At 32.8% G+C, this 23,610-nt stretch overlaps 1 protein-coding gene across 1 annotated transcript in view; it reads right to left on the bottom strand.

The window, feature by feature from the left end:
* Positions 1-212: 212 nt before the first annotated feature.
* LOC142333049 (BTB/POZ domain-containing protein 6-like) overlaps positions 213-23,610 on the bottom strand; it is a 35,316-nt gene continuing 11,918 nt past the window's right edge. Inside the window, exons 4-6 of the mRNA XM_075379853.1 lie at positions 17,563-17,799; positions 4,679-4,815; positions 213-1,559 (exon numbers count right to left, since the gene is read on the bottom strand). Of these exons, the coding sequence (XP_075235968.1) occupies positions 1,035-1,559; positions 4,679-4,815; positions 17,563-17,799 (899 nt within the window). The 3' untranslated portion in view covers positions 213-1,034. The remainder of the gene's footprint in view (positions 1,560-4,678; positions 4,816-17,562; positions 17,800-23,610) is intronic.

Here is a 23,610-nt window from a genome sequence, read left to right as displayed (position 1 = left end):
TAATTGTTTGCAATTTTTTTAAAAAAGAAGTGTCAGTTTTAGTTTAACTTTTTTCCCCAGTAGGGTTATTAGGTTAATTTTTTTGCCCCAAAAGGGTTAAAATAAAAAAAAGACTGGAATAATAAAAAAAAAAAATTAAAACATTTTCACTGTTATTTTAATAATCAAAATAGATTGTTAAATTTTAACAACTAAAACTTATAAATTGATATACAGCTGGTAGTTCTATAAAATATTCAAATTACATATATTATATAACAGCTATTTATAATATATTATTATATATAACAGCCATTTTACTAAGTTTATATTCATAAATAATATATAACAATTATATAACAGCTATTTATAATATATTATTATATATAACAGCCATTTTACTAAGTTTATATTCATAAATAATATATAACAATCATAATAATACTGGTTAACAAAAATTTTTTTTATATTTTCAACTTTCATAAAAAACTTTTATTAATTAATAAGAGAATATACATACATATAATAAGTCTTCTTAAAATGATCTAAAATGAAAAACCTAGATTTTCCAAAATTAGAATGAAATTGTAATTCCTTTAACTGACAGTAAAAGGTAAAATTAAAGTTAAGGTGAAAGAAAAGTTGGCATAACAAACACTTATCAACCTAGGTTGTACAAACAGCAAAATTATTGCCTGAAGTGCCTGCTGTGTAAAGCTGGGCATTTTATTTCACCAGTAATAAAAATAAATTAGATTAAATTAAAACAGTTAACACACGATAAAATATTTTTTAATATATATTATAAAGTAGAGAAAGAGGATCATTTATCAAAATAATTTTGTCTGAAAGAAATTCAGTAACATAAAAAAATGGGAAAACATGGCTAACAATTCTTTACGATTAAAATCCAAAGATACTGAAAATGAAGCCACAGATCAAATAAATTTGTTAGTAACATATTGATAAGCCCCGCTGATAATCTTTTGATCATATACTTTTTAAGCTACGACTCGATTGTGTCTACAATCATTGAATCGCCTTGGCGATATTATTCACTTACGAGTCGGACTAGGTGGAACAAAACTAGTACTCGAAGTATTATATGTATTCATCTCATATGTTCTTTGTGAACTTGAAGAAGGAACAGCATCAGCAGTAACAAGAGCAGGAGCAGATACTGCTTGACGTGGAACAGTCGAACCGTTGGGCGTATTTGGCGGTGTAAATGTAGCAGCAATTCCATCACTCAGTTCATTTTCGATAAAAAATATTTCTGTTATTGCAGATAAATCTTCAGTCATTTTGATTTCCATATTATGACTATTATAAACATGGTTAACATCCTTTAAAAAGGTGTACGTTCCACCTTTATCAAAATTAACAATCAACCAATACAATTTACCAGGATCCAATTGAACTGGTTTACTAAAATTTGCCTCAACTTCACTATTATACTGTACTATATTGTGGTACAATGAACCAAAAAATTTCAATGACCAATCCTTTTTAATGACCACAGTCATTTTTTCTTGATACACATCATCAATTGTGCTGTTAGTCTTTTTCTGAGTACTGATCTAGGAAAAAAAAATTATTATTACTTTTTTTTATAACTTAACAAATCATATCAGAAAAATTACAAAAAGGGAAGAAGCAAATGTCAGAGTTTTAATATATACTGAATTACAAAATAGTATTGTTTATATGCTTATACATATAATTAAAGGGTGTCCAGGAGGTATTAGCCTTTTTTTCCTGTTTAGCCTCCAGGAATCACCATCAGGTATTACTTCAGAGGATGATATGTATGAGTGTAGTCTTGTACAGTCTCAGGTTGACCATTTCTGAGATGTGTCGTTAATTGAAACTCAACCACCAAAGAACACCGGTATCCACAACCTAGTATTCAAATCCACATAAATGTAACTGCCTTTACTAGAATTTGAACAGAGGTATTTATTAGTGAAAATGATTCACGTTGATCCAGTCAAGATATCAATCAAAATACAGGGTAACGCATGTATATACATACACCTTCTACAGAATCTGTAACTTTAGTTGTGTTTTTTGGACTAAAGGGGTCTTGAAACTTTTACATTTACAAAACTCTGATATCCAAAATTTTGACTAATAGCTGCACTTTCTCTTTATACACTACAGCAACAATAGTGCTACGGCTGGGAACATAAAAATACATAAAGATTTCAACAATGTCTCCTTCTCTACTGATACACTTATCACAATGGTGTTTCTATATCATCCTAAACCCTGTAGGGAAAGGCACCTGCTTAATGATGATCCTGGTCACCACACCACCCCCTCTATTCCTAGTTCTGATGGGCTTTACCGTAGGTTGTCTTTTAGACATTCTAAACTTTATAATATAAGTTTGGCATCTGTCAGGATGTCATTGATGCAAATGCCTCAGCGAATATTTTCATCAGTATATTTACACAACCTACTGTCGCCTTTGTATGGCCTTTTCCAACCACAACCACCTTCACTCATTTGCAGAAGCGCAACTCCTGCGCCTTCCTTTAACACTGAAGGTTTCACACAAAAGCACTTCCTATATCTATTTACACTCAGACTATGCACTCAGATCATTACTTGAAAGATTGCCCTGTACTATATATGGATGCTGCAGAATTACGTCGAAGGACCTCCTTTCAACAATTTCACCTAACTCAATCTGAGCAATTTAAGCACCCTGAGAATTGATTTGTTAAAAATTAACTATGCAATGTATTAAAGTACAGTTCAATAGCTCTCAAATAACAACCACAATATCTACTATTGCCGGAGTGCTTGCAATCCTTGCGCAACCTTCTGCAATTTACACAAGTACGAGCCTCAGACTTTTTAGGACACTCTTCATGTTTGTGACCCCATCACCACAATGCGCATAGAGTGAAACATATTGACACAATTTGGTCCTATGATCAAATCTGCAACACTTAAAACATCCCTGAACATCAATGTACTCCTTGATTCTACAAGACAGAAATCCACAAACAACCTACTCTCAGCGACAAACTTGTTAAACAGACTAGGCCCAACTTTGAATACACTGTGATACCTTTGGGCATTATGTCTACCAGTTTTTTAAAAAAAAAACCTGCATTCAGACTTGAATATTGCTTCATCCAAGTTGGTGTTTCCCGTATGAGAGACACAACCTCCTCCTTGGACAGGTGACTGATCTATAAAATAGAAATGACTCAAGGCTTCGTTTTATGTTTCTGATCTACCCTGACTTCCAACTTTTTATTAATGACAGATTCTGAAATGGTTCCAACTGTCTCCTTGTCATCTGCTACGACAAAAAGATCTTTCCTACTGTCCTTTATGTTCTTAATTTCCAAATTTGACCTCATAACCTGAAGAGTAGCCAGAAATTCTTCTCTAATTTCTTTAATTGTTTTTGTGGAACCCTCTTTCCTGTTTCTCGGCGTAGTGTTTCTGCTCTGCCCTAATAGGCACAAGTGCTGGTACCGGGACGGAAACTGTCTCTAATCAAATATTAACTATAATCTCCTTAACTTCAGCTGCCTTATCTGAGGCGAGTGCCTCAAATTCAAACCAGCAAACACTATCCCCTAAACTCATTGAGCTTTGGGATTACTTGTCTGCAAACTGCTGCAGAGGCACTTTGAGGGACTTCCAAGTAACCCCAACAACTGCTCACATTGTTCCTCAAATTGGGCTACCAGAGGGACAGAACTACCAGCCCTAATGAAATCACTAATCAGACTACTTTTTGGTATCTGGGTGGATATATCTGTCTGATTAGGCTGGCCTTCATCATTGGAGGAGAAGACAAAAACATCTTCCACTCCCCTCTCGACAAGCTCTTCATTTCTAACCTGCCTGATTTGCCCTAGACTTTCCAGACTTTACAACAGATATCTTCTACCGATGCTTTCCTAAAAAAATAAAATAAGCTAAGCTAATCGTCAATTTCTTGCTGATATCTCCTACTTTGTCGGGCAAGCCCAAAAATGTGACGACTGCCCAGAATGAGATATGGGCAGCCAGAGGCCTGATTGTCCTCCTGTCACTCTTCGCCACTGCTGGATCATTTATGTAAGTGCAAGCAATTTCGAAAACATTAATTATGGCCCCTCTGCTCTGAAAACAGTGCAAGCACTACTGGTGGTGAACCCTTGCTTGTTACAGGGTACTTACACCAGCAATCATTACTGCTTCTTTGCAATGTGCCTGGTAGAACAAAAACTCGATCGCTTTATAAGGACCTTCAATATTATTTTGCAAATCTCTTTTAACACCTCATATCATCATTACAACTGTAAACCCATGTTTTATAATCTATTAAGATCTTTAAAATATATTGTCACCTCTGGGAGCTCCTTATATACTACAACATAACATGATAAATCTTTTAGTTCCTATATATATCACGTAGGATGTAAATTATGCCGGTTTTTTCAGTTAGAATATCACAGCTTAAGCAAATTAAAATGTTGCACTTATCTGCCGATTCTTCATAGTTAAATAATGAATGAAACATAATTTTGTGAAATAAAATTTAATGTTAACTACTTTCGTGAGAATGTTCTTTCTCAACTAATTCACATCTGCTTTTAAACCATCTAACAATTATTTTTTAAAACAGAAAGTATAAAAACCAAACCGAATCGAAAAAATAAAACACATTACACAATAATTTACATACCTTAACACCTTTAACTTTAATTCTACGTGATACTGTGATACCAATTCTAGTAAAAGGATTGCACCATTTTGTCACTGGAAACAAAGCACTTTCGTGACAATCTCTGCATAGAGACCATTCTTCTTCAATGAATTTATCTACAATAAAGAAAATTAAATTTAATTAACTAGTAGTTTATCATCAGTAAACAAATTACATATTAAACGCTAAGATAAGTAGAAAACAGAAAATAAAAAGTGATTTTAATTTAAAATCACTTTTTTTGCTCCTAATGCATTATGTTGACTTGATTATTCAGACATTTCAAACAGATGCATTGAATAAAAAAAAATTAATAGATCTTTGAAAAAAATGTGGTTACAATTTTCATTGAGAAAATTGATTTATTCTATTATCCAATTCCATACACAATAATTTTCAATGGAGGTTGTAAAGTATACAATTTGGAGGACATAAAGTATATACTAATATATATATATATACACACAAGAAGGTTATGTGGTATTATATAATATTATTTGAAAATTAATGTTTTGTGATGATAAATATATGCGCATCATCCACAAAGTAAAGAATGTTTTGATATAGGAAAGTAAAAATAAAAATTAAACAATTTTATTTTATATTTACAGAAACCCTCAAACTACGTATAAAAATATTCATCATATATATTCAAACACTTGTAGTGTGGAAGTACTTTTTTTCTGTATCTTCATTGTATACTTCTGCCTACAGTTTCTCTAACCATTCATTAACAATCTCTTTGTTCCTGCCACCAAACACCAAAAAACTCTTTCAACTTGACAAATAATGATAGTATCTAAATGCCAAGTCAGGACTGTATGGTAGATGCTGAAAAATGTCCCAGTCAAGATGTTTAAGCAAAGGTCAAGCTGCTGCAGCTGAGAGCATTATTGTGGAGATTGACGGATAACAAACTGTATCATTTGTTCTGTATGACATATTGGAGGCATTAGAGTGTCTGACAGCATGTCTCTTGAGCTTTTTGTCGATTCTAAAATATAGTTGTCACCAACTTGTGAGCTTGTTTTGCTTTTGTGGGCGATTTGAAGTGCTGCAATTTGATTGACTGAGCTTTGTTTCAGATGTTTTGTGAAAGACTCGTCTCATTATTGGTAACAATGTAAAAACGTTCATCGCCATCTTGAGCATGATGTGTGATAAATGTCAGAAGAGCTTCTTTGGCTTTTGTGATCATCATACAAAAATCAAGTTACCCATTTGTCACACCTTTTTGCAACCAAGATGGATCTTTACAAATTCATTAAGTAAAACTCTTGAAATTACAATAAATAAACTATGCAAACCATATCGCATGGGCAATCCTACTTTATTTGTCATCAACATTTTTCTTCAGTTCTTCAGTGCTGAGGAATGGTCGACCAGAATTTTCATCCTGTGTTAAACATAATGCACCATTTCCTAATCGATGTTTCATTCATCACATTATCACTATAAATAACTTCCTTTATTTGTCTACAACTAGTAGGCCAAGATATAGCATTCATAAACCGAATCACATTAAGAACTTCATATTAGGTAGGATTTTCTATTTTGTCACAAGCTGTAGCAATAGCTCTTTTGAGAAAGTCAATGATATAAATATCATGTGTACAAAATCTGGATGTTATCGATAAATAATTTTTGCATAATTGCATTTAGAATTTTGTACGTACTATTTATTATGTACCTGCCTTGCATAGTATGCACTTCCACCAGAAATGATCAAATTGACATTTTTAAAAACAATAAAATCTATTAACTTTCAATTTACAAAAATGCGCCTAAACACGAGCATGTTCGTTCTAGAAGCTGAAAGTAGTTGAGCGGGGGAGAAGTACAGCAGTGGCAAAGTTGTACATACAGTAACAGAAGCACAAGGCACGCATTTTATCAATCATTACAGTGCACTGTCGGCAACGATTGAAGGTATTTAAAAAAAGTTTGGTACCTCAACCCATGCAATCTAAATATTTAGTTGGATTTGATGGAAAACAATAATTAAAGTACCTACAAAATTCAAAGTGCAATTGCACAAAAAATATTTATCCGATAGTACCCAGATTTTACACATGTAATACATCATTGACTATAATTTTGGAAAAAGCTACTGCTACAGCTTCAAAATTGACTGAGCTATGAAGTTTTGAAAAAAACACTTTTTAAGGACTTATTAGGTTTTTTTTTTTACTTTTTCTCGGTAAAAACCGAACTGGACCAATCAAGTCATTCACGAGCTTGTTTATAGGTATTTTAATTGTTTACAACTTCTCTCACTAAGTACTACAATATGCTCCATTACTTTTCAATTTATAAATAAAAAACTAAAACAAATTATTATTTTTTTGTTTTTAAACTTTGTTTACTTAACAAAAAAAAAGTAGGACTTGGAAACACATACATGTTTATCTACAAACTGTATTACTATGGTATAACTAGTTTCCTGCGATCTTTTAATTCACCTCAAAATCTCTGTCTTGGTCTTATAACTCTTTCTGAATTTGTATTTATTTTTAAATTATTTTTTACATTTACTACCTTAATATTATTAAAGTGTTTTAAAATGAGAAATTTAATTAATCCTATTTTATGTATTTTATAATTTATTGTTAATATTATTTTCTGATGGCGCTCTGATCAAGGTTTTACCAGTTTCCTTTAATCCATCCAGACTGCTCAGAATTTTAATTAATTTAATTCACTTAATAATGCAAATAGCTTATGTATGCACACATTTACTTTTGCTGTATTTATTATTATCTACAGTAATATAGATTTGATATCTTTTAATATTGTATTTTAAATGAACTTGTAAATGGTTTGGTAATACACCAGGAGTACAAAAAGAATATTGTAGTTTTTATTTGTTATAATATCTATTGGATGAGATGTAGTGTTGATTTAAGACTGCAATCCAAAAGGAAAAAGGATAGCTTTCAATGAAACTAGAAAAAACTGCAACTCTTGAAAGGATATCCCACTTTGTTTTGCAGTTTGCTAAATGTAAATCTTAAGTTCAGCTCAACATGCATTTCATAGAAAGTTTAACTGTGATCCTTTGAATGACAATAACATTTGTTGATGACAAAATCGGTTTGAAATGACCAGATGTCCACAGAAGAGAAGAGTATGGGATGGTAGAGGTTGTCTTAAGAAAATGTTGAACATATTAGGGAGTCTTTCCTGCACAGTCCTAAAAACTCAAGAAACAAGGATTAATCATTTGAGCCAGAGTCCAAATGTAAGAGTTAGGAATCATCTTTTTTTCTGTTTAGATTAGAATTAGAATTGTAGGGTCATTCCATGTCAAGTGGTCTAGTTTTGAAAATCATCCTCAGTTGACCATCTCCAAATATCATCAAATTTTTGGCAGAGGTTTGCCACAGTCTGAAATGCTATTTTACCAAATTGTAGCTCTTTATCTACTATGGCTGATTTTTTGTGGTCTCTTGAAAAAGGGGTACTTACTTATAATTTGTAGACAAATGTAAAAATTGTTATCTTTGATTAACAATTTTGACAGTAATAAAGACAGATTTGAATTTTGGTACTGTTGGTTAACTTTTTATGCTATATCCAAATATGTCACGTCACAAGTTACTTTTGGAACCTGGTTTTGAGATATAGCAGCTGAAATTCAGCCAAAAATGTATCATAACATTTTGGAAGACAAAGCTTCAGCTCATATATTAACTTATCTAATTCTTTAATAGGAATGAGACTTTGTAATTTGAAAAGGGAATAATTATGTGTAGGACCCTGCAGTTTCAAAGCAATTGGAATCTTATGTTAGGAGAAATCCATCACCAAATTTGGTCAAAGATTTTTGGCCCATCTTCAAATTTCAAAGGTGTATATTTCAGGTATACTTTCTCAGATTTTGTTAGTTTTATAATAGGTGGAAAGGGCAGCTTTTAAACAACATAATACATGAATTTTGTTTTTTGACCTGTATATTATAGTAGGTAAGAAAGCTTTCCAAATATAATTAATCTTTAGCATGTGACAGATTTTTAATCTGTGGAAATTTCTCCTTTATGAATCATGAGACTACCTCCTCTATGAATCATGAGACCTTGCCGTTGGTGAGGGGGCTTGAGTGTTCAGGAATACAGAGTAGCTGGACCGAAGGTGCAAGCTATCGGAGAGGTATCTGTTGAGAGCCAGACTAAGGAATGATTCCTGAAAGAGGGCAGCAGCTCTTTCAGTTAGGGGCGTGAGTCAGAATGACTTAAACGGCCATATCAACATGACTCAGTCATGACTGAGTACTGCGCAGCTGAAAGCAATGGAAAACTACAGCTGCTTTTTTTCCAAGTAAATGTAGCTCTCTGCATTTTTATATAGCAATGACGGAGGCGCCTTCCTTGGTAAAATATTCCGGAGGTAAACTAGTCCCCCGTTCAGATCTCCGGGTGGGGACTACTAAGGAAGGGGTCACCAGAAAATTAAAAAATAACATTCTACGAGTCGGAGCGTGGAATGTTAGAAGTTTAAAAAGGTTGGTAGGCTAGAAAATTTAAAAAGGGAAATGGATAGGATAAATGTGGATGTAGTAGGAATTAGTGAGGTTCGGTGGGAAGAGGAAAGCGACTTTTGGTCAGGTGATTTTAGAATAATTAACTCAGCTTCAAATAATGGGCAGGCAGGAGTAGGTTTCATAATGAACAAGAAGATAGGGAAGAGAGTAGAGTATTTCAAAACACATAACGATAGAATCATTGTAATAAGGATAAAATCAAAACCTAAACCGACAACGATTGTTAACGTCAATATGCCTACAAGCGCCCATGATGATGATAAGGTAGAGTGTGTATACGACGAGATTGATGAAGCAATTAAACACGTAAAAGGAGATGAAAATTTAATAATAGTTGGAGATTGGAATGCAAGCATTGGAAAAGGCAACAAAGGAAATATAGTGGGTGCATACGGGCTGGGCAAAAGGCATGAAAGAGGGGACAGACTTGTAGAGTTTTGCACGAAGTATAATTTAGTGATTGCCAACACCCAATTTAAAAATCATAATAGAAGAATATACACTTGGAAAAAGCCAGGCGATACTGCAAGGTATCAGATAGATTATATCATGGTTAAGAATTAGGAATCAACTCGTTGACTGCAAAACTTACCCTGGAGCAGACACTGACAGCGACCATAATTTGGTGATAATGAAATGTAAATTGTAATTTAAAAACCTGAAGAAAAGGTGTCAGATGAATCGGTGGAATTTAGAGAAGCTTGAGAAAGAGGAGGTAAAGAAGATTTTTGAGGAGGACATCGCAAGAGGTCTGAGTAAAAAAGATAAAGTAGAAAATGTAGAAGAAGAATGGGAGAATGTTAAAAAGGAAATTCTTAAATTAGCAGAAGTAAACTTAGGCGGAATAAAGAGAACTGGTAGAAAACCTTGGGTTCCAGACGATATATTGCAGCTGATGGATGAACGTAGAAAATATAAGAATGCTAGCGATGAAGAAAGTAAAAGGAACTATCGGCAATTAAGAAATGTTATAAACAGGAAGTGCAAACTGGCGAAAGAAGAGTGGATTAAAGAAAAGTGTTCAGAAGTGGAAAGAGAAATGAACATTGGTAAAATAGACAGAGCATACACGAAAGTTAAGGAAAATTTTGGGGTACATAAATTTAAATCTAATAATGTGTTAAACAAAGATGGTACACCAATATATAATACGAAAGGTAAAGTCGATAGATGGGTGGAATATATTGAAGCGTTATAGGGAGGAAATGAATTAGAAAATGGTGTTATAGAGGAAGAAGAGGAAGTTGAGGAGGATGAAATGGGAGAAACAATACCGAGATCTAAATTTAAGAGAGCATTAAAAGATTAAATGGCAGAAAGGCTCCTAGAATAGACGGAATACCTGTAGAATTACTGCGCAGTGCAGGTGAGGAAGCGATTGATAGATTATACAAGCTGGTGTGTAATATTTATGAAAAAGGGGAATTTCCGTCAGACTTCAAAAAAAGTGTTATAGTAATGATACCAAAGAAAGCAGGGGCAGATAAATGTGAAGAATACAGAACAATTAGTTTAACTAGTCATGCATCAAAAATCTTAACTAGAATTCTATACAGAAGAATTGAGAGGAGAGTGGAAGAAGTGCTAGGAAAAGACCAATTTGGTTTCAGGAAAAGTATAGGGACAAGGGAAGCAATTTTAGGCCTCAGATTAATAGTAGAAGGAAGATTAAAGAAAAACAAACCAACATACTTGGCGTTTATAGACTTAGAAAAGGCATTTGATAACGTAGACTGGAATAAAATGTTCAGCATTTAAAAAAAAAATTAGGGTTCAAATACAGAGATAGAAGAACAATTGCTAACATGTACAGGAACCAAACAGCAACAGTAATAATTGAAGAACATAAGAAAGAAGCCGTAATAAGAAAGGGAGTCCGACAAGGATGTTCCCTATCACCGTTACTTTTTAATCTTTACATGGAACTAGCAGTTAATGATGTTAAAGAACAATTTAGATTCGGAGTAACAGTACAAGGTGAAAAGATAAAGATGCTATGATTTGCTGATGATATAGTAATTCTAGCCGAGAGTAAAAAGGATTTAGAAGAAACAATGAACGGCATAGATGAAGTCCTACACAAGAACTATCGCATGAAAATAAACAAGAACAAAACAAAAGTAATGAAATGTAGTAGAAATGACAAAGATGGACCACTGAATGTAAAAATAGGAGGAGAAAAGATTATGGAGGTAGAATAATTTTGTTATTTGGGAAGTAGAATTACTAAAGATGGACGAAGCAGGAGCGACATAAAATGCCGAATAGCACAAGCGAAACAAGCCTTCAGTCAGAAATATAATTTGTTTATATCAAAAATTAATTTAAATGTAAGGAAAAGATTTTTGAAAGTGTATGTTTGCAGTGTCGCTTTATATGGAAGTGAAACTTGGACGATCGGAGTATCTGAGAAGAAAAGATTAGAAGCTTTTGAAATGCGGTGCTATAGGAGAATGTTAAAAATCAGACGGGTGGATAAAGTTACAAATGAAGAGGTATTGCGGCAAATAGATGAAGAAAGAAGCGTTTGGAAAAATATAGTTAAAAAAAGAGACAGACTTATAGGCCACATACTAAGGCATCCTGGAATAGTCGCTTTAATACTGGAAGGACAGGCAGAAGGAAAAAATTGTGTAGGCAGGCCACGTTTGGAATATGTAAAACAAATTGTTAGGGATGTAGGATGTAGAGGGTATACTGAAATGAAACGACTAGCACTAGATAGGGAATCTTGGAGAGCTGCATCAAACCAGTCAAATGACGGAAGACAAAAAAAAAAAAGGAAATTTCTAGTTAATTAAAATAGCTGAAGGTGGAAAAACATTCAATGCTTCAGAATATTATTCGATTTTTCAAAGAATGTTCTAAAATTTACAATATCTTGAAAAAAATTTGTAATGTTCCAGAAAATTTTGGACTACTGTAGAACTTTCTAGGCTGATCTGAAAAAATCTATTTTCTAAAACAGTTTAGAATTCTCTGGAAAACTTCATTCTCCAAAACATTCTAGAAATTTATGGACTACTCTGGAAAATTAAATTTCTTTCAGAACATCTAGAATGTTCTTTATCTTGAAAAAAAGGGTATGTAAGCTCAACTTTTTGTGAATTAGCATAGTTGTTAGTGAATAATTTCTATAAAAAATAGTGGCATTTATTGTTATCTCCAACTGTGTTTTGAATTGTTTTAAAGTGAGTGATGTTCTTGGCTACTGCCATTTTGGCAAGTCTGATGGCTCTGAATGACACATGCCTTTAACATGTAATTATGGAAAAGCTTTTTTGTTGCCTGTGAAGGAACTATCAGCAATGGACAAAGAATGTTTACAGCGACAACTTGGAATTAGCTTTATTGAAGATGCTGACATAAGTTTCTATCATAAAACTGTTTTGCTGACAAAGTTTGAATTCCTACAGAAGGACTGCTGTAATCCATTTGGAAAAATCGCACAAAATCAGAAAAGGATTGTGACCTATTGATATTGATTCTGCTGACTGATTGAAAGCTTTAACAAATTATAATTTCAAGCCAGGTCAAAAGTTACGCCTACGATATAGGCAGGAATTGGCTCAAAGAGGGATTAAGCCAAAGGATGATCAACCAGAAACAGAATCTAATGATGTGGAAATGCTAGAGGCTTCTGGAAGAATGGATGTCTCGCTGTCACCACTTGGAATCTCTTCTTTGAAGCTTAAATATATTAGCAATCAGGATTCAAAAGGCTACCTGAAGCAGAAAGTAAGAAGAGCACAAAATGCTATTGCTACTACAGCAGCAGCTGCTGCTGGTTTTAATGTTACTGATGTAATATAAACATTAAAGAGTAAGCAATGTCAAGGATGTAAAAATCTGGATATCCTGATAGAAGAGCTCAAAGCCAATCTTTTGATCTCAGCTCGCCTACAAGTTAAGATTTTGACATTGGTACCCAGTAACTAGAATATTAAGAAAACAACTGATGAATTCTAGGTTTCAATGCAAACGATGAAGCAGGCCAGGAAACTCAAATCTGAAGTTGGTATTTTGGTGACACCAAAAAAAAGTTTAAGGATGATATTAGACAATGAGTTTCTCAAATTTTTTTGAAAATGATGAATTTTCACGAATCTGTCCACGAGAAAAATTTTGTTTCAGTTAGGATCAATGGTAAAAACGCCCACATGCAGAAATGTCTACTTCTAAGCAATTTAAAAAAGATGTTCATAGCTTACTGCAAGCATTATGGCTGTGAAATTGTCTTCTCAAAATTTTGTGAACTTAGGCCAAAGCGGTGCATTACAGTTGGTGCTGCTGGCATACATTCAGTTTGTGCTTCTACCATTCATCAAAATGTTAAAAGTCATGATAGCTGCAATATCCATCGAGGATGACAACAAGGTATCGATTGAAGAAACTATCAGCAGCTTAGAATCTAAGGATTGCATGCTACAAAATTATGAACAGTGTCCTGGAAAAAGTGAATTGGAGTCCTTTTTATTAGATGATTTTAAAGATAATGACTTGGAGGAACTAATAGAATAAAAGCAGTGGTTTCATACAGACAGAGAAACATTACAGACGCAACATGCGACTATGGAAAATTTTATTGAAGAGCTTTCCTTAAAGGTTTTCTGCCTGACTAGCCACCATTTTTTTCAAAACATCAAAGTTCAGACTTAAAACAGAGGAAAATTTAAATGATAATCACACCATTATCCTGATGGATTTTGCTGAGAACTATTCATTTGTTGGGCAAGATGCTGTATAGGGATTCCATTGGAAAACAACCAAGTTACACCGCATCCATTCATGGTTTATTACAATAAAAACAAGCTTCAGTCTTAGTATTTGCATGATCAGAGATTATTTGGGGCATGATATCATTGCTGTTCACATATCTTTGATTGAACTAATCAAATACTTGAAGGCAGTGACTGAAATAAAGCACGTACACTACTTCAGTGATGGTTACGCTGCTCACACAAGAATTTTATCAATTTGTGCCATCATGATAATAGCTGAATGGAACTTCTTTGGTACTAGCCACAGAAAATTACCTTGTGATGGAACAGGAGGTACTATAAAACAATTAGAAGCACGTGCCAGTCTTCACCGACCTATAGAAAACCAGATATTGACACTACGGGACTTATTTGAATTTTGCAAAGAAAAAATACTAGGAATCAGATTCTTTTTTATTCCAAGAGAAGAAGTAGAGAGAACCCGACCTGAACAGGAAAGCTGGTTTAGTGGTCGCACAATTGCAGGAACCGGAGAGAACCACCAGTTTAAGCCAATTAGCAAAGCTAAAATCCAAGTCAGCAGAGTCTCAAATGATACTGCAGTATATGAAGCTGATAAATCTGCACAAGGCATATCACTTAACAGTTTGCAATCAGGCCAATATGTGGCTTGCATGCACGATAATAATTGACGGATTGAAAATATATGCGATATATCTTTTGAAGAACATGATGCCCTCATTAGTTTTATATCCTTATGGTGCAGCTTGTCCCCCTAGAAAGGAGACTTGCTAGATGCCAGAATGGCACATTTTTGCTACTCTTGAAGCACGATTGACATCATCAGGATGACAATATATGTATCCAGGTTACATTCTGTCCATTATTGAGCAACAATTTAAGCTTAAGTGGAATTAAAAGTATTGCGCAAAAATATTTTTGACTATTTTTAGATATTTTTATTTTATTTTGAAGCTACTGTGTTCTAAAATATTGTAATACTTTATTGCACTTTGTTATTACTACCGTGATTATATTTCAATTTGTTTATGATTTTAATATTTTTGTGCACATGTAATAAATATTTTTAAAAATTGTGCTTGCCGTAACAGATATAATTAGCGTAAACTGTCTCTTCTGCATTTAATAGGAAGGAACGTACAGATAATAAAGTTAACAATTTTGTATTAACAGGCAACAAAACAGATAATATTACTTAATAAAAAATTACTTTCTACTACAGTGTATTCATTTAATCTATAAACATAATGAAAAACTTGCTACCTGTGTGAAAGATGCATCATTATCTTTCAACTGTATTTTCTGCCGCTTATAAATTTCGGGTAAAAAAACAGTTTACATGGATTTTTTTAGTTTAAAAGTTTCTCTTTCTAACTATTATAAAACTGACAAAATCTAAGAAGGTATACAGAGATTTCAAAGGTAGGTCAAAAATAGAGTTAAAAAACTTTTGACCAAATTTGATGAATACCTCCTGATACAAGCATCCAGTTGCTTTGAAACTTTAGGATGTTACATACAATTACACCCTTTTTCAGATTACAAAGTCTCATTCTGATTAAAGTACTAGATAAGGAATTATAAAAGCTCAAACTCTGACTTACAAAATGTCGCAAAGCGTTATAGCTTTATTATTGCCTTCAAAATTATAAGTTAAAGTTAGAATTTTTTACACGTATATGCAAACTACCAGTAAATACTCTTTTTCAAGACATCACAGAAAATCAGCAATAGCAAATATAGAGCTACAGTTTGGTAAAATGGTATTTAAGATCACAGCAAATGTACACGCAAAATATGATGAAGTTTGGAGATGGTCGACTGGGGACCCTTGGTCCACTTGACATGGAAAGACCTTGTACGAAGTACTTATCCTGATTCTGTCTGTTATTTGAATACAATAAATTAAATGTTTGAAAAATATTGGTGCACAGTTTTCTTTGGGCTACGGGTTACAAAATGAACTATGTAAACAATAAAGATATCATTATGCTTTACTGTCAACTGATACAATTTTCTTAAGAAATTATGTACTATTTACATGAACTACCACTGCAAATGGATAAAAATCAAAGGATATCTGGAAGATTATTTTCAAGGTGAACAAAACACATACGGGCACAAAAAAGGGGTTTCGACAGTGTTTATGCAAAAAAAGTGAATATTTTAATTGTTTACTACTCTGAGAGCTTTAAAAAAAAAATTAAATAATTAAGCATAGTATTATTATTTTCTGATTTATAATGAAGTTGCAACAAAATTATTTCACTTTAAAGTTAATTACAAGAAAGCCCTAAATTAAAACAATAATTATGAAATAGACTAATACAAGGGCACTAAGAAAGTTTAATAATACTTTATATTTTTGTAATTTTTCAAAATAATTTCCACCACAAATTATACACTTCACCCTTTGAATCCAATCTTCAAAGAAACCGTGCCTATAACTTTTCATCAGAGATCTGGGCTTACTGATAAGTCCTTAGGAGGCCATCATGCCTCATAAAATGCCTCCCTTTCAGGCTATTCTTCATCCAGATGAACAGTTCGAAGATGCTTGGAGTGAGATAAGGACTATAGGAAGGCTACTTCATGCTGGCCAAATACCCAAGAGGAAACTTTGGAGCAGTGTGCTAGGGCATTATCATGGTGAAGAAAACCATGTGTTCATACTTCAGTTTGGATGCAGTTTGTTGAGAGCTTTGACAACTTTAGGCAGGCAGGCATTCTTTGGTATACCATTTCCCTGTAACTGTCTTCTGAATTTCCAACACAAATCACTATAAAACTGCTCTCACATAAAAAGAACAGGCGCCATTCTCTTCTTCACCGATCTAGATTTTTGAACATTCTCAGTATTTCCTCATCTTCAAACGCCCACACTTTGCTCTGAGCCTTGGTCGGACATCATAATAGTACAACCAAGTTTCATCACCTGCTCAATATACTGTTCACAGCTTTCCTGTTTTCAAAATTTCAACTTTTCCAGCATTTCATGGCATCATGATACACAATGTATCATCTGATCGTCAGTCAAGTTATGCGGCACCCAAATGGTACAAAACTTTTTAACTTGAAGGTAATCTCACAGATTACCAAGAACAGCTGGTGTGTTATTACCCAAAGACACCTCTATCTGGTCACACACCTACTCTGGTAGGTCACACACCTTTTGTTCTTAAGTGTTTTTTGTACTGCAGGAATGTTTCTCTCAGTCACAGATGAACACGGTCAACCTGACCTTGGAGTATTTTCAAGGCCAAACCTTTCTCTTTCCACTCTCAGTACCACGAGGACAATTCTCTCCAAACACAGGAGTCATTTCCTCTAAGCACTGATTAACAACTGCCATGAATGCAAAATTGCTTGGAAGACATACAGTTTTTGACTGTAGCTTCATCACAACCTTTTTTCACTAATGTAGCTAAATATCAAATGACAGTGAGACAATGACTTAGAGCAGCTAAAGTGCAGGTTGGAACCTGCCTAACCACATGTTAACTTGTAACTGTCTTTCCATCGTATTGGAAAACTTTCCTAGTGCCTCTTATGTAATCTAACAATTTTATAGAATTAATTACCAGGTATTCTTGGTTTTCTTGGTACAGTAATTGTTGATAACCTTTTTGGTAATGGAGTTATTCCAGGATGTGTAATATTCATAACGATAGCAAGTTTTTCTTCAGTAGTCAATAATGGAATTAAATCTTGTGTTTTATTAACTTGTGAAGCAGTAAATTCATCAGCCGTTAAAGACAAGAATCGTAAATTACTTATTATTTCAGTCATTTCATTAGACAGAAATTCTAATGACACACCTAAAAAAAAAAAAATAAATAAATAAAAATTAAGTTCAGTTACTTTACCAAAAAATCACACACACACACACACTCTCTCTTCTTATAGATACATCAATTTAAACATAGTTGTTTAACATCCACTTATCTGAATTTTGTTTATCCAGATATTAAGATTGTAAAAAATAAATTATTTAAATAATTTTAAATAAAAGGTGTGATAAAAAAATAACAAGAATCTTTAATTTTTGGGCTAAGCCTTTTTGATTAAGTTTGACTTATTCACACACAAAGTCAGCAGAGTCTACAATATCAATATTTTCAATCGTATTAGATGTGTAGTTCAAATCTGACATTAGGATACGTTTTATTACAACACATTAACAATTATATCCGTCAATGAAAATATAGGCAGAATACAAGGCATTATGATAAATATATGTCGAATCATTATTAAAGAAGTTACTAAAAAGATGGAAATTTCTTATCGCTCATGTGCAACTATTTTGACTGATATTTTAGGAATGGAAAGAATAGCAAAAATATTTATTCAAAAACTGTTAAATTTTCAACAAAAACAACATAGCAGAGTAATCACTGACGTGTCAAGAGTTACTGAAACATATCATACAGGTGCACATTTATGGTAGTGAAACAAAGGTCTGATCATTCCAAATGATGCTCCCTGAAGAACCAAGACTGAAAAAAACATGCAGATTAATTAAATGTTAAGGTTCTTACTATTTCTTTTGATTATGTCATTGTAATTGACATAAATTCTTACCACAAGGTTGTACAGTCAGCAAATAATATAGCTTAATGATTTTATGACATTTATTTATGAGGCAATCTTAAGAAATTGACACAAATGTAGACAAATAATTCTTGGATTTTGCCCCAAAATAATGCTCCAGCTCACATTTTGAAATAATTCAAGACTATTTAATCAAAAATAACACCATACTGTTGTTGCGGCCTCAAATTCTCCACACATTTGTTTTTCTTGTTCATACTAATTAAGAGGATAGTGATTTGTGAAGATAGATCAAATAAAGAAAAAAATCGCTACGTGAACTTAAAAGGCTATATCAAAAAAATGTTTTCCACAGATTTTTTGAGGATTGGAGAAATCTGGATTGCATCTCTGGGAAACAGTATCAACATTAAAGAAAAACTAAATTCTTTTTGATAAATATTGTAATTCTCATTATTTATTGATCTCATCTCGTACATTATTATTTTAAAAAAACTTCAGGAACCCATTTTTTTGGCAATTTTGGTCTGATTTTTTAAAATTTTAAGTCAGTACAGTATTATGGATTACTTACATTAGAGTAAATCAAATTTATTAACTTTTTATTGAAATTGAAAAATTAAAATTTTTCATATTTTATTCATCAATAAATTAATGTTTATAGATTATAAACTCAGTCTGATGCATGAACTTTTCTACAAGTGTAAGCTAAAGTAGCGGGAAACAGTACAATGAACTTACACTTTCGTCATTTGAAGAAATGTGAACTATATCATTCTTCAAAACTGATATTATAAAGTAAATTTTGAATTTATTTTTTTCTTAAAATGATTTCAAATATGTTTCTATATATTATACTTCATGCTTTCTGTTAACTCAATAGGACGATATTTCTGGGTAATTACAACCCTATCTATTCTGGATGAACAGAATTACATTGTATTAAAATTGTTATATGAATTTTTTGTTAGGCTATATCTTACATAAAATTATTAAAAAAAAACAAAATAATCAATTTGTTTATTATTTTAATAAGTCTAGAAGCGTAATTATTTCACTACTTTCATTTTAGGAGTACATTGGTGGTGATCATGTACTGTTTGCCCAAATGAGAATAAAGCTCTAAAGAATGCAGTAGCAGTGAGCTACTATCATGTGTGTGAGAGACAGACGTTACATACGTGTATGTTATGTGTGTGTGAGAGAGAGAGATATTGAGAGTGAGAGAGATTGACGAAGGGGTTGCTACTTCCCTCCCCATGCCTCATACTGCAACACTATTCTTGAGCTGGCTAAACAGTATGACCACTACATTCTCAGAAAGTGATACATTTTATTTCCCATAAAATATACTTGTATGATCAAACAGATAAAAAAATGTCTATTATGCACAGAAGAAACATTTTTTTAAGTAGATATAAATCTCCTATAAAATTTGTTATCCTTTTATTTTCCCCAAGGTACTTTTTTTTAAATGAATCAGAGAAAAAAAATAACAAAATCGTTTTTCATGATTAACAATGTATAAAATTTAAAAAGATATTTCTAACATTAATTTTTTGATGAATTCATCATATAAGCTTCGAAGCTTGTGCACGGGAATATAAATTAAAACTGTTGTTTCAAGATGAACACAAACAAAAGTTAACTGATAAAAACAGGTATAAATTGGGGTAAAAATAGACAAGTTTACTCAGTTATTTTTAAATATGACACAAAAAAGTTCAATTAATATAGAAGTTTAAGAGCAATAAATATTTTGTAACTCTTTATCAACTTTTTTTTTCTTGAAAGTAAACGTGTTTGGTAAACATCAAGTAATTAATTTTTGTTAATTGATAGTACTAAGACAGCTTTAAGCTTTTCAATACCATTAATTTTTTACTTTCCTGTATGGTAATCATGTCAAAAATGGATATCAGGTTTTTTGCAAATCTTTACATTTTGGGGTCCAACTTCATCTAGACCAAAAGAACATGTATGTATATGTGTATGCATGTATGTTGGTGTATCACACTGCTTTTCCTCCTTATCTATTTTCAATAAAGCCTAAAATAAGATAAAAAACATTTTTAAAAAAACCTTTCCGAATTCTGGGTCCAAGGTTTAGAATTCAAACAAATTGTAGACATTTCTTGACAGATCTATAAATGACGTATAAAATTTCAAAAAATGTTTGAAAAAATATTTAAACCGAAGGGAGATAAGAGCAAAAGAACAAAAAACAGATATTTCAATTATAAATGTGGGGGTTGTATTTTTGAAAAAAAAAAAAATGATTTATAAATGCATTGTAGGCTCCAAAGAAAATCGAAATTGGTCTTGCACAATTCCCACACCCTTAATGAATATTGAAAAAAAGAAAATAATATCATCAATGCCTCACAAATAGAAATATTTGAGTCAAATTTGAAAAAAATTGTTTTGGTCAATCCTGAGACATAAGGCTAAAAGTAGTGCGACACACATATGTACACATACACATACATATATAGATATATATTTTTTTTTTGGGACGGAAGTGGAAATGCATTTATGCACAAAGTGTTGGACTCCTGCTGGTGGTCTAATCCAACCGCCATCACCAGACTACCGACTAAAACCACCCCCCTTTGGAGTAACCCTATGCATCCTGGGATCACCCGGAGGCATTACTTTGAGATGTGTAGGCCCCCTTACAAGCTCACTCGTACCAACAACACGTCTCGAATGCTCCAGACCAACATAATACACTTATTACCTGTCGCGAAGCATTATGAAGGTGATAGGCATGATACGACAACCAGCCTGCAAGGCGTGCAATGATCTTACCATTAACCTGGATGGAAAGACGAACACCTTCAACGTGGCATTAACCTTCAATGTGAAAGGCAAACATGACTTGAAAACAAGCCAATAAGGCAAATGATATTCTTACAATCTAGTTACCACATTTCTTGTGCAAAACCCCTGAATAATACACAACTCGGAAACATGAAGAATGTGGCGATCATGCCACGAAAACATGCTAACAAGGCAAAAACCATTCTTATAAGTTAAACTTACTACCTTAATGGAAGTAAAACACGAGTCCTCACCCTTACAATATAAACCTAACCTAAGAATACTAATATAATATACCTAGCAAGGTAGGTTACATCCAATACAGAGACAAAGTATCGATAAATTAACACAAAGCATGTAAAATGAAATGATCACTTCGTTAATCAAATAGAATCATTATTATATTTTTTGATCTAGACGAAGACGGTGGACTTTTATTTCTACCATTAGGTATTGCTTAAGAGGATGAGATGAAATGGGCAATTTTTTCAGCACGTGATAATACCATGCTTGACTGCGATTTGAACCCAGGACCTTCAGATGAAAGATAGAAATACTACTGCTTGTGCCATGGAGGCTAACAAGTAGTTGGAACATAAAACATAAACATTTGCAAAAAACCCAATACCCCATTTTTGACATGATCACCATACTTTCTCCTTTAATATAGCTAGTCTAGCTATATTCACTTGGAAAAGTAAAAATGGAACACTAAAAAAGAAGCGGTCAGGGTTCAAGAGACATATAAGTGTCTAAGCTTCAATTTTCTAATGTTTACAACCAATGAAAACGTTACACTCAGTTTGGAGAACAGAAAAATGGTAAATCAAACTGTTGAAGATTTACAGGAGCCAGTAATCAATAATGATGACAATACACAATTATCATCTGATGACAGTACTACAATTCCAACTGAGCAAAGATCCAGTGACACAACAGCTTGGAACCCATAATTCCAATAAGTAAAACCTTCCAAAGTAGTGTTTCCATTCATGTCTGATATACAACTGACCAATAACAAGTGATAAAACTCTCAGATCTTTTTCAACTTTTGAAATATAAATTGATCAAATCTTTTTAAAACAGTGGCCTAATTCATTGTAAACTAAACTAGTGACCAATAAATTGGAAAAATTTAATGGTTATACATATTTATTCTTCTTATTCATCTTTTTTCTTCAGAATGCTACAGATGATTTTTTTGTTTTCAGTCATTTGACTGGTTTGATGCAGCTCTCCAAGATTCCCTATCTAGTGTCATTCGTTTCATTTCGGTATAGCCCCTACATCCCTAACAATTTGTGTTACATATTCCAAACATTGCCTGCATCTGCAATTTTTCAGATCTACCTGTCTTCCTATTTTTATATTCAGTGGTCCATCTACATTATTTCTACTACATTTCATCACTTTTGTTTTGTTCTTGTTTATTTTCATATGGTAGTTCTTGTGTAAGTCTTCATCCATTCTATTCATTGTTTATTCTAAATCTCTTTTACTCTCAATTAAAATTATTATATCGTCAGCAAATCTTTATCTTTTCACTTTCCACTGTTACTCTGGATCTAAATTGTTCTTCAATATCATTAACTGCTAGTTCTATGTAAAGATTAAAAAGTAACGGTATAAGGAGGGCATCCTTGTTGGACTACCTTTTTTTATAATGGCTTCTTTCTTATGTTTTTCGAATATTACTGTTCCAGTTTGGTTCCTGTAAATGTTAGCAATTATTCTACCTCTAAACTTGAACCCTAAATTTTTTAAATGCTGAAGATTTTATTCCAGTCTATGTCATCAAATGTCTTTTCTAAATCTAAAAATTCCATGTATGTTGGTTTGTTTTTCTTTAATCTTCCTTCTACTATTAACCTTAGCGCTAAAATTGCTTCCCTTGTCCCTATACTTTTCCTGAAACCAAAGTGGTCTTCTCCTAACATTTCCTCCATTCTCCTCTCAATTCTTCTGTACACAATTCTAATTAAGATTTTTAATTAATGAATAGTTAAGCTAACTGCAACACAATTAGCAAAATTATTTATTAGTCTGCTTCTGCTTTCTTTGGTGTCATGACAATAATACTCTTTTTGAAGTCTGATGGAACTTCCCTTTTTCATAAATATTACACATCAGTTTGTATAATTTATCTATAGCTTCCTCACCTGCACTGCACAGTAATTCTGCAGGTATCTTGTCTATCCCAGGATCCTTTCTGCCTTTCAAATCTTTTAATACTCTACTAAATTCAGCTCTCGGTA

Source organism: Lycorma delicatula, chromosome 12 (genome assembly GCF_047948215.1).
Source record: "Lycorma delicatula isolate Av1 chromosome 12, ASM4794821v1, whole genome shotgun sequence".
NCBI lineage: Eukaryota > Metazoa > Arthropoda > Insecta > Hemiptera > Fulgoridae > Lycorma > Lycorma delicatula.
This window is presented reverse-complemented; position numbering and strand designations above follow the sequence as displayed.